The following is a 13,884-nucleotide window of genomic DNA, read 5'->3' as shown; positions in this document are numbered from 1 at the left end:
GCTTTAATATTAGGATCATTAGCTTTGATTTTATAATGAGCAGCATTTGTTCGTAGACATGGTCAGTGATCATGGATCAGAGGGGCCCCCTCCCCAGTGATAACCAGCCGTTATCGGACATTATTCCCTGGTTTGGTAGCTGTGACACATCAGACTTGGTTCTAACTGCTGACCTTTCCTCTTCAGAAGTAAGCTATCACCTGATGCTAGCCCACTGAAGATCATCAACACCCTCCGACTGCCATCAGGTGTGGGGGCCACCTGTGTCCTCAAAACACCCTTCAACAGCACCCTGGACCAGTTGGCCCAGACCCTCAACCCTAACGCCAATAACTCCAAGACCTTGGCTGCCCGCTACTTTGACTCCATGTGTCTGGACTCCTTCACCCAGGGAGTCCCTCTTTCCAACTTTGTGCCCCCCCCACCTTCACCTGCCCCCTCAGATGACCCAGACCAACGCTTTGAGGAGGGTGTGTGGAACTTCACAATGGCCGCTCCAACCACAGTCCACGGTAAGTCTGGGGGTAGACGAGGAACGGGCTTCACCTTCTGGTACCACACGCGTGCGCTGGGGAACCAGCTGAAGCTGCAGTCTGAGGAAGTAACCCTAACATGCTCCTGTCTTACCCCAGAACCCGTCACACCCCCTCCACCACACCCACCCTCGGTCCATGAGGCTGTACGGTGTACCTGCTCCATGCAAGGGGCAGGTTTCTCCTGCCCCAGTGGTGTAGGAGGGCACCCTCCCATTATGAAGGTGGTGACAGGTGACGTGCTGGTGGACATCACCGGCCGGAACGTGTCGGAGTACCTCCTGTTCACATCGGACCGGCTGCGCTTGCACAGGTATTCATGTAGCATACACGACACCACTAACGGGGATGGAGCTGCAGCTCAGGTCCTGGTAGATCCAGCCCCGGCAGAAGCCTGATGATGAGCGGCAGAGGTGTCTGTACTAGTGACACCTGCTGTTTGTCTTTCTACTGAGGCAGAAATTACTCAGGGTGAGAAGGATGGTCAAATATCAACCATGTTCCAGAGAAGCTCTACAGGGCTTTAGGGACATTGACTCATCCTGCCTGCTTCACCTCCTCGGCCTCATTCTAAAGGCCAGAGGCTCTGACCTCACCTAGAGTCCTCAGAGTTGACTTTGGATCAACCATACGGGTGATTGGGATCCACTGAGGCTCACCTGCTCCAGGCAGGCTCATCAGAACCTCACCTCAGAATCTAACCCTAACCTCAGAACCTAACCCTAACCCTAACCTCAGAACCTAACCCTAACCCTCACCTCAGAACCTAACCCTAACCTCAGAACCTAACCCTAACCCTAGGCCAAGGGGGCGGTGAACTGTGAGCTAACCCTAACTAACACTAACCCTAACTAACACTAACCCTAACCCTAATTAACCCTAACTAACCCTAGGCCAAGAGGGATGGTGAACTATGAGCTAACCCTAACTAACCTTAACCTTAACTAACCCTAACTCTAGGCCGAGGGGGGGGGGGGGTGAACTGTGACCTAACCCTAACCAAAACTAACCTTAACCCTAACCCTTTGGTTTCTTTTGGCTTCTTCCTTCTTAGATATGGAGGCATAACTGTGGGCAACATCCAGAAATCCATCCCAGCATCCTTCGGAGGGAAAATCCCCCCAATGATTCGCAAGATAGCTGTTCGGAGGTCGGCTCAGGTAAGGGGGGGGGGCGGGTGAAGACGCCATGGGCCTCTGGTCCCCCACTAACCCGGCGCCTGCTGACCGCTTGTGTCCAGGTGTTGTACAACAACAAAGGCTACCACAGCATGCCCACGTACCTCAACGTCCTCAACAACGCCATCCTGCGGGCCAACCTGCCCGCGTCCAAGGGCAACCCCGCTGCCTACGGTAACAGACCTGCAGGGGGCGGAGCCTCCTGGCCGGCTGACCCCCTGATAGGTGATTGACACCAGTTCTCTCTGTGACAGGGATCACGCTCATAAACCACCCAATGAACCGGACCAGCGCCAGTCTGTCCTTGGACTACCTGTGAGTCAAGCCTCGTCCTATGAGGGACCCAGCGTGTCCAGATGATCCCGTCTCATCTGTCGGCTCTTCTCTCTGTGTGTCCAGGCTGCAGGGCACCGACGTGGTCATCGCCATCTTCATCATCGTGGCCATGTCCTTTGTGCCCGCCAGCTTTGTGGTTTTCCTGGTGGCGGAGAAATCGACCAAGGCCAAGCACCTGCAGTTCGTGAGTGGCTGTGACCCCGTCATCTACTGGCTGGCCAACTACGTGTGGGACATGGTGAGGTGGGGGACATGGTGAGATGGGGGACATGTTGAGATGGGGGACATGGTGAGGTGTGGGACATGGTGAGATGGGGGACATGGTGAGGTGGGGGACATGGTGAGGTGTGGGACATGGTGAGATGTGGGACATGGTGAGGTGTGGGACATGGTGAGATGGGGGACATGGTGAGATGGGGACATGGTGAGGTGTGGGACATGGTGAGGTGGGGGACATGGTGAGATGGGGGACATGGTGAGGTGTGGGACATGGTGAGATGGGGGACATGGTGAGATGGGATCATGGTGAGGTGGGGGACATGGTGAGGTGTGGGACATGGTGAGATGGGGGACATGGTGAGATGGGATCATGGTGAGGTGGGGGACATGGTGAAGTGGGGGAGATGGTGAGGTGTGGGACATGGTGAGGTGGGGGAGATGGTGAGGTGTGGGACATGGTGAAGTGGGGGAGATGGTGAGGTGTGGGACATGGTGAGGTGTGGGACAGGGTGAGATGGGGACATGGTGAGGTGTGGGACATGGTGAGGTGTGGGACATGGTGAGGGGGGACATGGTGAGGTGTGGGAAGTGGTGAGGTGGGGGAGATGGTGAGATGGGGGACATGGTGAGATGTGGGACATGGTGAGGTGGGGGACATGGTGAGGTGGGGACCTGGTGAGGTGTGGGAAGTGGTGAGGTGGGGGAGATGGTGAGATGGGGGACATGGTGAGATGTGGGACATGATGAGATGGGGGACATGGTGAGGTGGGGGACATGGTGAGGTGTGGGACATGGTGAGGTAGGGGACATGGTGAGGTGTGGGACATGGTGAGGTGGGGGAGATGGTGAGGTGTGGGACATGGTGAGGTGTTGGACATGGTGAGGTGTGGGACATGGTGAGGTGTGGGACATGGTGAGATGTGGGACATGGTGAGGTGTGGGACATGGTGAGGTGTGGGACATGGTGAGGTGGGGGAGATGGTGAGATGTGGGACATGGTGAGGTGTGGGACATGGTGAGGTGTGGGACATGGTGAGGTGTGGGACATGGTGAGGTGGGGGAGATGGTGAGATGGGGGACATGGTGAGGTGGGGGAGATGGTGAGGTGTGGGACATGGTGAGATGGGGGGACATTGTGAGGTGGGGGAGATGGTGAGATGGGGGACATGGTGACTGGAGATGAGGCTGCTGTCCTGCTCTGACCCAACGCCTTCTGTCCTCAGCTGAACTACCTGGTTCCAGCCACGTGCTGCGTCCTGATCCTCTTTGTCTTTGACCTGCCGGCCTACACCTCCCCGACCAACTTCCCTGCCGTCCTCGCCCTCTTTCTTCTCTATGGGTGAGACACCAGCCTGCAACATCACCTCCACTGAGCTCAGCTCAGCACCAAGAACCTTCCTGCATGATCTCTCCTTCCTTTCAGATGGTCCATCACTCCCATCATGTACCCAGCATCCTTCTGGTTCGAGGTTCCCAGCACAGCGTACGTGTTCCTCATCGTGATCAACCTCTTCATCGGCATCACTGCCACTGTTGCCACCTTCCTCCTGCAGCTCTTTGAGCATGACAAGGTCAGTCTGACTCCCGCTCTGCTCGGTCTGGATCTGATGTCCTGAAGGTGCAGATCTGAACCGTTTGTGTCTCCTCCAGGACCTGAAAAGGGTGAACAGTTACCTGAAATCCTGTTTCCTCATCTTCCCCAACTACAACCTGGGCCATGGTCTGATGGAGCTGGCCTACAACGAGTACATCAACGAGTATTATGCAAAAATAGGTACAAGCAGCATCCAGGTGCTCCACCCAAGCAGCACCAGAGCCGTTTCCCATGAGGAAACTTCTCAATATCTACTTAGAGAGGCAGGTGAGGCTGATGGTAGCTTCTGTCTTCAGGTCAGTTTCACAAGATGAAATCTCCATTCGAGTGGGACATTGTGACTCAAGGACTGGTCGCTATGACGATTGAGGGCTTTGTAGGCTTCCTAATTACCATCCTTTGCCAGTACAACTTCCTCCGGAAACCACTGTAAGTATGTGTTGAGATGCAGCAGATGTACAGGAAGCACGGTTCAGGTTGGAGCCGGAGCGGAGATGAGTGAGACGAGAAGCTGGAAAAGAAGGAAGGAGCTGTTGCACCTGTGCTTGGAACGTCCCTCCAAGAGGACGAGATTTAGCAAAGCACAATAAAAATGGCAGAATCTATCAAATCAATCAATCTTTATTTATAGAGCGTCTGTTACAATCAACATTGTCTCTAGACCCTCTCCAGAACCCCAGGGCCTGACCCCACACAAGCAGCAGTGGCAGGAAAAACTCCCCTTTAACAGGAAGAAACCTGGAGCAGGACCAGGCTCATGTAGGGGGACCCTCCTGCTGATGGGGGGGGGGTAGAGAGAGAGGAGAGGAGAGGAGAGGAGAGGAAGGAGAGGAGAGAGAGATAGAGGGAGGGGAGGGGCGTCTATTAGAGGAGGGAGGGGAGAGTTAGGTTTCTTTAGGAGAGGTCTCTTCAGGAGCAGGAATTCGAGGGAGGAGAGGAGACCATGACCCAGTGGAGTGACAGAGGCCTGTCAGGGATCATGTTTCCGGACCCCGGCAGCCTCGGCCTATAACAGCATAACTAAGATGTGACCTAACGATTAGACGACCCCCTAAGTATGATAATCTGTCTGTCTAGGATAGTAACTGGAACTACTGAATTAGTAACAATTCTATCCTTGCGTGAGTAAACGCTGCTCAGGTACCCCTCAGGTGATCCAGCACTGGGGCACCTGAGGGGTACCTGCACCAGCGCCACCTGTTAAGCTAGGGAAGAGAGGAAAGGCTCATGAAGGCGTCTTTATTTCGAGTTTATTATTTCCACAACAGTGTAGTAGCCTGCTCAACAGGAACCAGGGGCTGAATCTGGGTCTGTGTGTCCAGGAGGGTCCCACTCAGCTGCCAGCCTATAGAGGACGATGACGTGGACGTGGCCTGTGAGAGACGAAGAGTGCTCAGAGGAGACGCCGATCACGACATGCTGAAGATCGAGAACCTGACCAAGGTGCCAACAGTTGTCCAACATTTGGACTTCAGTCATGCATGGTTGGTTCTGGGGGGGATTGACGCAGGGAATAATGTCACCTGTGTCCATCAGGTGTATAAATCCAGAAAGATGGGTCGTATCCTGGCCGTGGACCGGCTGTGCCTGGGGGTCAGGCCCGGGGAGTGTTTTGGACTGCTGGGTGTAAATGGAGCTGGGAAGACCACCACCTTCAAAATGCTGACAGGTGATGAGTGCACCACCGGAGGAGAAGCCTTCATCAATGGAAGCAGGTCAGAACCTGGACCGGATCCTTAAATTTTAGGTTAGGGTTAGAGGGTTAGGGTTAGAGGGTTAGGGTTAGGGTTAGAGGGTTAGGGGTTAAGGTTAGGGGGTTAGGGTTAGGGGGTTAGGGTTAGGGTTAGGGGGTTAGGGTTAAGGATAGAGGTTTAGGGTTAGAGGGTTAGGGGTAAGGATAGAGGGTTAGGGTTAGAGGTTTAGGGTTAGAGGGTTAGGGTTAGGGTTTAAGGATAGAGGGTTAGGTTAGAGGGTTAGGGTTTAAGGATAGAGGGTTAGGGTTAGAGGGTTAGGGGTTAAGGGTTAGGGTTAGAGGGTTAGGGGTTAAGGATAGAGGGTTAGGGTTAGAGGGTTGGGGTTAAGGATAGAGGGTTAGGGTTAGACATTGAGTAATGTTTGGTTTATTGATTGGTGTTTCATTCAAGTAAATTATCGTTATCGCTCTTCCTCTTCTCCTCTCTTCTCCCCACTCCTCCTCCTCGTCCCTCTCCCTGAAGCATCTTGAAGGACCTGCTTCATGTGCAGCAGAGTATAGGCTACTGTCCTCAGTTTGACGCTCTGTTTGACGACCTGACGGCCACAGAGCATCTGCAGCTCTACACCAGGCTTCGTGGGATTCCCTGGAAGGATCAGCAGAGGGTGAGTGGGTCTTGTGTCCTGGTCCTGGTCGTTGCCATGGTTACGGACTCTACTCTCTCCGCTCTCAGGTGGTGCAGTGGGCGTTGGAGAAGTTGGAACTGTCCAAGTACGCAGACAAGCCTGCTGGCACCTACAGCGGGGGAAACAAACGCAAGCTCTCTACTGCCATAGCTCTCATCGGGTACCCCTCCCTCCTTCCTGGTGAGACATGGAAAGTGAGCCCTAACCCTAGCCCTAACCCTAACCCTAACCATAGCTCTCATCGGGTACCCCTCCCTCATCTTCCTGGTGAGACATGGAGAGATGAGCCCTAACCCTAGCCCTAACCCTAACCCTAACCATAGCTCTCATCGGGTACCCCTCCCTCATCTTCCTGGTGAGACATGATGAGCACAAGTGGAGATGTCAGACATGATGTTTGCTCCAAAGGTTTCAGTTTGTGCCGCGGCAGGTTGCACCTTTGAGCAGTGGTATCCTTCTTAGCTGAGGTGCATCTCAGTAACTTCCAGCTCCTGCAGCTCCTGGACTCTTTTATCTTGTGGACTATCTTGTGCAGGATGAACCCACCACTGGGATGGATCCAAAAGCTCGGAGATTCCTCTGGAATTTGATCTTGGACATAATCAAGACCGGGCGCTCTGTGGTGCTGACATCACACAGGTGAGGACTTTAAACTGACAGACTTGACGTTGGCATGTCCTCCTCGTGGACGCTGACATCTGCAGTGGTCTCCTGGTGTTTCCCTAGCATGGAGGAGTGTGAAGCCCTGTGCACCAGACTGGGGATCATGGTCAACGGCAGGTTCAAGTGTCTGGGCAGCATCCAGCACCTCAAGAACAGGTACAGGAGATGTGTTCCCATGTCCCTCAGCCAGGAGCACATGAGGAGGTTCAGTGCTCACCCTCATCAGACCGGAGCTGGTCTGATGAGGGTGGTGTGACACCTGCTGCTCTGTCATCTAGATTTGGGGACGGCTACATGATCACAGTGAGAACAAAGAGCAGCTCCAGTGTGAAGGACGTCGTTGGATTCTTCAACAGGAACTTTCCTGAGGCTGTGCTGAAGGTACCCGTGTAGCTCTGCACCAGCACCGCATCAAGCAGAAGCTTCAACCAATCAATGCATCAATCTGCTGTTTGTAGGAGCGTCACCACACCAAGGTCCAGTACCAGCTGAAGTCGGAGCGCATCTCCCTGGCCCAGGTCTTCAGTAAGATGGAGCAGGTGTTGGAGGTGCTGGCCATAGAGGACTACTCTGTCAGTCAGACCACGCTGGACAACGTGAGTCACAGCGAGGAGATCAACGAGGACCACAGCACATTTCTGCAGTCACGCCTCTTTGTCTTCGTAGGTTTTTGTTAACTTTGCTAAGAAACAGAGCGACAACCTGGAGCAGCAAGAGGCCCCGCCCCCAGGGGGTCGTCCGGCCCCCCTGCAGCGCCTCGTCAGCATGCTGAAGTCTCGGCAGGTGCCCACAGAGCTCAGCGCTCTGATCAGCGAGGCTCCAGAGGAGCTGGAGAGCGACGATGACGAAGGCCTCATCAGCTTCGAGGAGGAACGGGTGAGAGCATCACAACTGGTCCACAGCTGCCCCCTGGTGCTACCGGGCTTTTATCCAGGGTGTCCGCCAACACCCGAGCCTCCAGCATGTTCGTTAGGAACCAACAGAGTTCCATGATCAGTCACACGTGGAGTATTCAGGAAGCATCGCTCAGCTCTTTCTACTTTTGCCTCCTGACACCTCCAAGGTGGATTTGACAGGAACCGATCCATCCAAACCCGACTCCATGCGCTAGGGTCCGTACATGTTTGGTCCCACTGGCTCTTGGGAACCTTCCTGTTGCCTTGGGCCCTTGGGAGCACTTTTTGAAGCAACGTTTTACTGGAGGCAGCTGGTGAAGGTTGAACAGAAGCTGAGACAGAGCAGCTCTGGCGGCTCAGGCTCCAAAGGGTCCACAGGAACCTGAACACCAAAGCCAGAAGCTCCGGGACTCATCAGGACGTCATCATACGTATGGTTCCAGACAGAAGCGAAACCTGCTGATTCTCCTTTCTCTATCACATCAGGTCCAACTCTCCTTCAACCCAGACACTCTCTGCTGATCAGGGGAGGAGACGAGGACAAATCCAGCCAGTCCGAAGGGAGGAGGGAGCTGCTGGCGGAGCTGTGAGGAGGACTCTACTCACAAGTGGAGCAGCATCCCAGGAGGGACCCCTTGCTTTAGGGCGGATCATCCAGACACCGGCGGTCCAGCGGGACCATTTCTTCTTGTCTTTGAATGTCTCCATGTTTGTCTTTGTGGAGAACCTAGCATATTCTCGCCAGCCGACCGGGTGCGCTGAGAGTCTGGACCCTGGAGCGTGTTGTGGTGATGGACCGGTCACCGGAACACTCGACTACTTTAACAGAACCTCTGACTTAAGCTTGTTGATTTGCACTAACGGACGATTTAACCAAACGGGTCTGTCAAATATGGACACCTGAAGAGAATGTTCACGGCATGTTGTTGTCCAAACGGTGCCTCCCTTTATGAGCCGGGCTGGTCTGCACTATCCTCAACGCTCTCCTGTAGTCCCAACACGCGGTTGTGCTCCACACTGGATCTGACCATGCTAGTAGGAGATTCCCAGGTAAGGTGTGGAGCATTCCGTCTGTGTGAACGTGGACACCGCACTACATCACTGTGATACTAAAGACTAAACCTAGCTTCTAGAACCTCCAACTCGGTCTTACTAACCAGGCTACGCCACATGTGTGCAGGAGACCTAGCTTGACAGAAGCATGCTGGTTTCTGGGACTGGACGTTAGCATGTGTTCCAACTGGTTTTGTAGAGTTGCAAAATGTGCTGTCAGCAAATAAATCCTGTCTCACCGTTTCCTCCACGGGGAATTGTCTGGCTCTGTCTCTGCTTGGCTCTTTTCTACTCAAATGAAACCAGAAACAGCCTGAACCCTGCTGGTTCGGCTGCTCCCTCGCGTGCACCTCCAGACCTGAGCCGGCCGATGCTAGGGGCCAGCCGACTTCTGGACCCTCAAAGCCACAACCTGAAGGTGGACTGTTAGAAGACAAGGTCATCCTGGCAGAGGAAGTGCTAACTCTCAAATCCGCTTTGATCAGAAGATGCTTTAATCTTTGGAGCAGAAGCCCTGACAGGGTAGTAGGATCTTGTGGCAGCAGCTCAGGACCAGGAGAACATCTCCCCAAAACACCGACGAGAAGGTCGGCTTTGACGGGATGAGCGGACATCAAAGCAGGCGCTAAATGAGCCGCTGGCGTCTCCCACGTCCGCCTCCCTGGTCGATCCTGATCAGGAAGAGTCTGGCTGTTCCCTCTGTGGTTCCCTCAGGGGTCACCACAGCCCTGTGCTCTCCATCAGCCTTCTCTGGTGATACCTAAAGTCCTCCATTACAATCACGAATTGAGGAGACAAATTTAGAAACGGTTTGAATTATTCTTTCTCTCTTGTTGAGATTGTTTATTGTTCCCTCAAATGTTCTGGAGATGTCTTTCTCAGGGAGAATCAATAAAAGAGCTCTCCAAAGGTTCTGCAGGTCAGAAGACCCATATAAAGGGTTCCAGGGTGAAGACCCAACTGGTGGAGGACGAGGGTCTGGGGGCCCGTCTGTGGGAACCTCTGGGAATCCCCTTCAGAGCAGCTGTTCCTCTTCCTCCAGCATGAGGAGCTTCCAGGCTGGACAGTAACGACCCAACGGACACGTCTGCCCCCCCTCACCACAGATGCCCCCCTGGGCTCCCCTGAGCTCCGCATGAGACAAACCCACACAACTCTAGTCCAGGTTCTGATGCCTCCCTTTACCTGGGAGGTGGAGAAAAGCCCAGAAAGACACAGACACTGAGCAGGTGCGTTTAATGTCCTCGTCCCCCACACCAAAGCTTGGCTTAGGTACAGTTCCCTCAACTCACACATGGTCCTCTACAAACTTCCTGTTCTCTCTTGTATGTGATCCAGCAGGGGGGTGGGCTGGAGCACCAGACCCCTCTGGAGGAACGGTCACAACAACACAACAGAAGAGATGAAGACAATATTCTGGAGCTGTGATCATGAACACTGGTGAATGTTGGAGGTCCTCCAGAAGGGGCCCAGAACAGGACCCAGACCAAAGTGGTCCAGGAACCTGGAACAACCGGAGTCCAGAAAGGCTGGCAGAGGTTCTGGGATGTTTGGATGAGAAGGTCGAGTCTACAGCACCTCCAGTCAGGACACTGGAAAGAATGAGAGGGTGAATGGATGAGTGAGAGGGTGGATGGATGGATGAGTGAGAGGGTGGATGGATGGATGAGTGAGAGGGTGAATGGATGGATGAGTGAGTGAGAGGGTGGATGGATGAGTGAGAGTGTGGGTGGATGGATGGATGAGTGAGAGGGTGGATGGATGGATGAGTGAGAGGGTGGATGGATGGGTGAGAGGGTGGATGGATGAGTGAGAGGGTGGATGGATGGATGAGTGCGTGAGAGGGTGGGTGGCTGGCTGAGTGAGTGAGAGGGTGGATGGATGAGTGAGCGGGTGGATGGATGGATGAGTGAGTGAGAGGGTGGGTGGATGAGTGAGAGGGTGAGAGGGTGGGTGGATGAGTGAGAGTGTGGGTGGATGGATGAGTGAAAGGGTGGATGGATGGGTGGATGGATGAGTGGGTGGATGGATGAGTGGGTGGATTGATGGGTGGATGGATGAGTGGGTGGATGGATGGATGGATGGATGGATGAGTGGGTGGATGGATGGATGGATGGATGGATGGATGGATGGACGGATGGATGGATGGATGGATGGATGGACGGACAGTTTTTGGGTGGTGCTGGGTTGGTGTCCCCTACCTCGCCCTTTGTGGGGCACAGCGCTGAGACAACAGTGTGGTTCTGGTTCTGGTGGACCTGTGGACCGGGTGCTGCTCAGTTGGAACCCTTTAACTGCTTCTCCAGCCCGATGAGCTGTCGGAGGAATCCTCGGTTGGGATGAATCCCCCGGTTCTCCTTGACTGCACAGATAGCCTCCACCAGGGTCAGGTGCTGCTTCAGCATCAGGTAGGCCAGAACCAGGGTGGCAGACCGGCTCACGCCCACATGACAGTGCACCAGCACCTTTCCTGAGGGTCATGTGACATGTAAGAGCGGCGTTGACTTTCTCTCACCTTCATTTTGCCTGTCTCACCTCCTCTGCTGAGAGCCCGGTGGATGAAGTCAGCGGCGGCCTGGAAGCTGACGCTCAGGTCAAAGTGACAGGAATCCCGAGCCTGGATACCCATGTAGATAATTCGCAGGCCCTCGTATACGCGAGGCCGCCCTCCGCCTTCACCCTCGGCTGCATTCAGCACGTGAGTGAATCCCTGCAGGGATAAACCTGCACCCTGTTCCGCGCTCTGTCTGCAAACATCACCTCGAGGTTCTTGGTGAGCAGATCAAATCAATGTAGAGTAAAACTTTAACACACGTGGACGAGGAAAAGTTACGAATGTAACCACAGTCGTGCAGCCAGAGACGGAGTTTCAGCTCTGAATCTCCCTCTTCATGCGTGTGACCAACAACGTGACCTGTGACCTCTGGATGACCTGAAGGACAACATGTCTTGGGGTCACGCCAGGCTCATGATGGACAGAGAGCTCGGGTAGTCCTTCATGGTACTGCGGCTGCTCCTGGTAGAGTGGCAGCTCCTGGTAGAGTGGCTGCTCCTGGTAGAGTGGCAGCTCCTGGTACAGTGGCAACTCCTGGTACTGTGGCAGCTCCTGGTACAGTGGCAGCTCCTGGTACTGTGGCAGCTCCTGGTACTGTGGCTGCTCCTGGTAGAGTGGCAGCTCCTGGTACAGTGGCAACTCCTGGTACAGTGGCAACTCCTGGTACAGTGGCTGCTCCTGGTACAGTGGCTGCTCCTGGTACTGTGGCAGCTCCTGGTACAGTGGCTGCTCCTGGTACTGTGGCAGCTCCTGGTACAGTGGCAGCTCCTCGTACTGTGGCAGCTCCTGGTACTGTGGCAACTCCTGGTAGAGTGGCAGCTCCTGGTACAATGGCAGCTCCTCGTACTGTGGCAACTCCTGGTACTGTGGCAGCTCCTGGTACAGTGGCAGCTCCTGGTACTGTGGCAACTCCTGGTACTGTGGCAGCTCCTGGTACAGTGGCAGCTCCTGGTACAGTGGCAGCTCCTTGACATCACTTGACTGAAGTGACACCTGTAATCGTGAATCCACTGGGCAGGACCTGCTCACGCACCCCAACAGCAGTAGTTCACGGCAGCCCTGAAACACTGCGCCGTCTACGACAGAGCTCGCCATCCCAGCCCCTGGATGATGGGCGCTCCCACCCAGAGCTCGCCATCCCAGCCCCCGGATGATGGACACTCCTAGAACTACTGACAACAGCGTTAGCTTTAGCTGTCAGCTAGGAAATGATTCTGGACCGAGACCACAAGTCTTCTCCATTCATCCAGAGGTGACCGGTGACGTTGTTGGTATTAATACTTGAACTGTGCATGCGTGAAGGGGAATATTCGGTGCTTCCAGCGCTGCCTCTGAAGGGCTGAACCTGACAGATATACTAACATGGACCAGCACCACCCTGAAAGGTTCCATTACACATTCTGGATGGAAGTAGCCTCCAGTCTGGGCCTCCCTTCTGGGCCTCCAGTCTGGGGCTCCGGCCTGGGGCTCTGGCCTGGGGCTCCGGCCTGGGGCTCCAGCCTGGGGCTACAGCCTGGGGCTCCAGTCTGGGGCTCCAGTCTGGGGCTCCGGCCTGGGGCTCCAGCCTGGGGCTCCGGCCTGGGGTTCCGGCCTGGGCCTCCGGTCTGGGGCTCCAGCCTGGGCCTCCAGTCTGGGGCTCCGGCCTGGTGCTCCAGTCTGGGGCTCCGGTCTGGGCCTCCAGCCTGGTGCTCCGGTCTGGGGCTCCGGTCTGGGCCTCCAGCCTGGTGCTCCGGTCTGGGGCTCCGGTCTGGGCCTCCAGCCTGGTGCTCCGGTCTGGGGCTCCGGTCTGGGCCTCCAGCCTGGTGCTCCGGTCTGGGGCTCCAGTCTGGGGCTCCGGTCTGGGGCTCCGGCCTGGGGCTCCAGTCTGGGGCTCCGGTCTAGGGCTGTAAGCCGGGGCTCCAGCCTGCGGCTCCGGTCTAGGGCTCCGGTCTGGGGCTCCAGCTGTTTCACTCACTGGTCTCCGACGTAGAGCCGCGGCCACACCTCATCCGCATGGCTGCTGATGCCCTTTCCGGTCAACAACAGTCGTTCCAGCGCCGACACCGCCAGAGCCGGCGAGCTCAGATCCATCTCCACTCTCCGACGAGCTGGGCCGTCGTTCCAGGATGGAGGAAGTTTGGATACATAAGACATGGTTTTCCTCAGATCTCAGGGGTGTTTCCGGCCTTCTGATGGAACTTTTATCCCTTTTCCAGTCCAGGAAAATTCAGCTGCTGGTTCAGCTCCCGTCCCCACTGGGCCAAGTGGGCAGACTGAGCCTTGAATTAAATCCAGCCTGTGGGCCTCAGGCTGGATCAGAATAGCTCCCTATTTTAAGACCCCAGAGCTGTCCAACAGGTGGCCAATGTTGTCAACTTTATTTATTCATCTTAAGAATTAAACCTCTATTTATATGTACCAGCATCCACAGACACAAATATGGAGGATCTGTGAGGGGGGGGGTCACTTTAGGTGCTGAAATATAACATTTCATGGACTC

At 55.1% G+C, this 13,884-nt stretch overlaps 2 protein-coding genes across 3 annotated transcripts in view; one reads left to right on the top strand and one right to left on the bottom strand.

Moving 5' to 3' along the window:
• Positions 1–9,101, top strand: part of abca2 (ATP-binding cassette, sub-family A (ABC1), member 2) — a 34,085-nt gene extending 24,984 nt beyond the window's left edge. The window contains exons 30-50 of one of the 2 annotated variants that reach the window (XM_057031697.1): positions 187–512; positions 633–846; positions 1,588–1,693; positions 1,774–1,885; positions 1,966–2,026; positions 2,111–2,285; positions 3,490–3,605; positions 3,690–3,837; positions 3,917–4,040; positions 4,157–4,289; positions 5,183–5,303; positions 5,397–5,575; positions 6,077–6,218; positions 6,287–6,412; positions 6,586–6,594; positions 6,775–6,878; positions 6,966–7,058; positions 7,181–7,283; positions 7,361–7,498; positions 7,569–7,778; positions 8,285–9,101. In XM_057031697.1, coding sequence (XP_056887677.1) covers positions 187–512; positions 633–846; positions 1,588–1,693; positions 1,774–1,885; positions 1,966–2,026; positions 2,111–2,285; positions 3,490–3,605; positions 3,690–3,837; positions 3,917–4,040; positions 4,157–4,289; positions 5,183–5,303; positions 5,397–5,575; positions 6,077–6,218; positions 6,287–6,412; positions 6,586–6,594; positions 6,775–6,878; positions 6,966–7,058; positions 7,181–7,283; positions 7,361–7,498; positions 7,569–7,778; positions 8,285–8,320 — 2,776 coding nt within the window. In that variant the 3' untranslated portion in view covers positions 8,321–9,101. Of the gene's footprint in view, positions 1–186; positions 513–632; positions 847–1,587; positions 1,694–1,773; positions 1,886–1,965; positions 2,027–2,110; positions 2,286–3,489; positions 3,606–3,689; positions 3,838–3,916; positions 4,041–4,156; positions 4,290–5,182; positions 5,304–5,396; positions 5,576–6,076; positions 6,219–6,286; positions 6,413–6,497; positions 6,507–6,585; positions 6,595–6,774; positions 6,879–6,965; positions 7,059–7,180; positions 7,284–7,360; positions 7,499–7,568; positions 7,779–8,284 lie in introns of both variants that reach the window. The other variant, XM_057031696.1, reaches the window with a different exon arrangement.
• A 969-nt stretch (positions 9,102–10,070) lies between these two features.
• LOC130525233 (dual specificity protein phosphatase 26-like) lies at positions 10,071–13,690 on the bottom strand. The gene is made up of 4 exons (XM_057031748.1): positions 13,360–13,690; positions 11,387–11,598; positions 11,053–11,321; positions 10,071–10,443 (listed from the first exon to the last, which is right to left on the bottom strand). Exons 1-3 carry the CDS (start codon positions 13,536–13,538, stop codon positions 11,128–11,130), a joined length of 585 nt encoding a protein of 194 aa, XP_056887728.1. The 5' UTR covers positions 13,539–13,690; the 3' UTR covers positions 10,071–10,443; positions 11,053–11,127.
• Positions 13,691–13,884: the final 194 nt, after the last annotated feature.

Source organism: Takifugu flavidus, chromosome 5 (assembly GCF_003711565.1).
Source record: "Takifugu flavidus isolate HTHZ2018 chromosome 5, ASM371156v2, whole genome shotgun sequence".
Lineage (NCBI taxonomy): Eukaryota > Metazoa > Chordata > Actinopteri > Tetraodontiformes > Tetraodontidae > Takifugu > Takifugu flavidus.
Note: the sequence above shows the minus strand (reverse complement) of the source record. Positions and strands in the feature narration are given on the sequence as shown.

Bases quoted from the DNA above. Each gene is read 5' to 3' on its own strand.
- LOC130525233 (XM_057031748.1), bottom strand. From the start codon at position 13,538: ATGTCTTATGTATCCAAACTTCCTCCATCCTGGAACGACGGCCCAGCT. The intron at 11,599-13,359 runs GTGAGTGAAACA...TGATGTTTGCAG, and splicing joins CGGCTCTACGTCGGAGACCA to ACAGAGCGCGGAACAGGGTG. The intron at 11,322-11,386 runs GTGAGACAGGCA...CATGACCCTCAG, and splicing joins CCGGGCTCTCAGCAGAGGAG to GAAAGGTGCTGGTGCACTGT.